We start from the raw sequence: 1,589 nt of genomic DNA, 5'->3' as shown, positions 1-1,589 counted from the left end.
TATATATATATATATATATATATATATATATATGCAAATACAGATGAAATAGTAAAACAGTTCGTTTTTTGTGATGTATATTGAATGAATCATTGTGTCACCGTTTAATAAATAAATATTGGTGTATACGAATTGAAAAATGTCTTTGGGATGTTTCAATAAGTCCTGATTTTGTTTTAGGTAACAATTAATAAATAGGGGATGCATTGTGGTAAATATGGACTGTGTCTGTTTACATTGCAGAGAATTATTGAAATGAAAACAGTTTTTCTTGTGTGTGTGTTTGTGTCTGTCTGCCTATGTGTGTGTCTGTGTAACAGTGACAAGATAAGATATATTCGTATTTTAAAATTATAATGACCACATTGTGATCAACTTAAATTTTTGCAATATGAAAACATTTGCTCTACACGCATTCAACATCTGATAGGTGGCCACTTTTACGACTCAAGATTTGCGTCAGTTACTCTCTATCTACTTTCCGTGCGCAAACACAAGCTGTCGCTATATCAATTACACTTGGTTTATACACATATAGTCCATCAACACATTCGCCTGTACGCTTGAGGACAGTCGTTTTAGTGTATACGGTTACACAATGGTGGTTGTGGTCAGAGTCCAGGCATTCTTTACAGCGACACACTACTTCTTGACGTAACGGCGGATAAACTGTTGAATCATGAGCGAAAGTCAAGTACCAAGGGCAGGTTGAACGTTCACGGATAATATCAGAAGAAACTGGAGATGTTGGGCAAGTTTTATCCCCAATGGTCAATGGTGACTGCTCACTTTTTGCTGGAACCATTTCAGCCGGTAGGAAAAAGTTATTGCCAATGCCAACACTGGACAGTTTTTCATAATGCACTTTCAAGTCAGTAGGTATTTTACACTGGGTCGGAATAGCCGCTGAAGATACAATCAATGTGAAGTTGAAGAGAGAGATTATAACCTGGATAAAAACCTGTGAAACAAAAAAGAAAATATTTTTGTCAAGTGATGTAGAATTTATCTGTATAAACAAATCTAAAAATAATACTTTAATAGTTCATGTGTTAATCTGTATAAAGTAACATTACAGACGTTTGCTATACAATATTGAATGAAAGGTTCAAAACTATGTCAAAAAACAAAAGACAATTTAGAATATATGCTTTATATTTCCCAGGCTTTATTTGATAAGACGTAAAAATAGCAGACAGAATAAGTGTTTGAGCAGAGATGAGGGGAGAGTGGGAAAAGGCGAGGGAAAGAGAGAGGGGAAGAACTGAGAGATACAGAACTGAAACAGGAAATGGGAGTGTGAGTAGACATTCTCTTTTACTCTTTTACTTGTTTCAGTCTTTTGACTGTGGCCATGCTGGAGCACCACCTTTAGTCGAGCAAATCGACCCCAGGACTTATTCTTTGGAAGCCTAGTACTTATTCTATCGGTCACTTTTGCCGAACCGCTAAGTTACGGGGACATAAACACACCAGCATCGGTTGTCAAGCGATGTTGGGGGGACAAACAGACATACAAACACATACACACGTACATATATATATACATATATACGACAGGCTTCTTTCAGTTTCCGTCTACCAAATCC

General features: G+C 36.4%; 1 protein-coding gene across 1 annotated transcript in view; it reads right to left on the bottom strand.

Moving 5' to 3' along the window:
- Positions 1-274: 274 nt before the first annotated feature.
- The window catches only part of LOC106876826 (interleukin 17-like protein), a 2,581-nt gene continuing 1,266 nt past the window's right edge, over positions 275-1,589 (bottom strand). Inside the window, exon 2 of the mRNA XM_014925542.2 lies at positions 275-961. Within this exon, the coding sequence (XP_014781028.1) occupies positions 464-961 (498 nt within the window). The 3' untranslated portion in view covers positions 275-463. The remainder of the gene's footprint in view (positions 962-1,589) is intronic.

The sequence above is a fragment of the Octopus bimaculoides genome, chromosome 1 (assembly GCF_001194135.2).
Source record: "Octopus bimaculoides isolate UCB-OBI-ISO-001 chromosome 1, ASM119413v2, whole genome shotgun sequence".
NCBI lineage: Eukaryota > Metazoa > Mollusca > Cephalopoda > Octopoda > Octopodidae > Octopus > Octopus bimaculoides.
The sequence above is the reverse complement of the archived record's forward strand: the minus strand, read 5'-3'. Positions and strand labels throughout refer to the sequence as shown.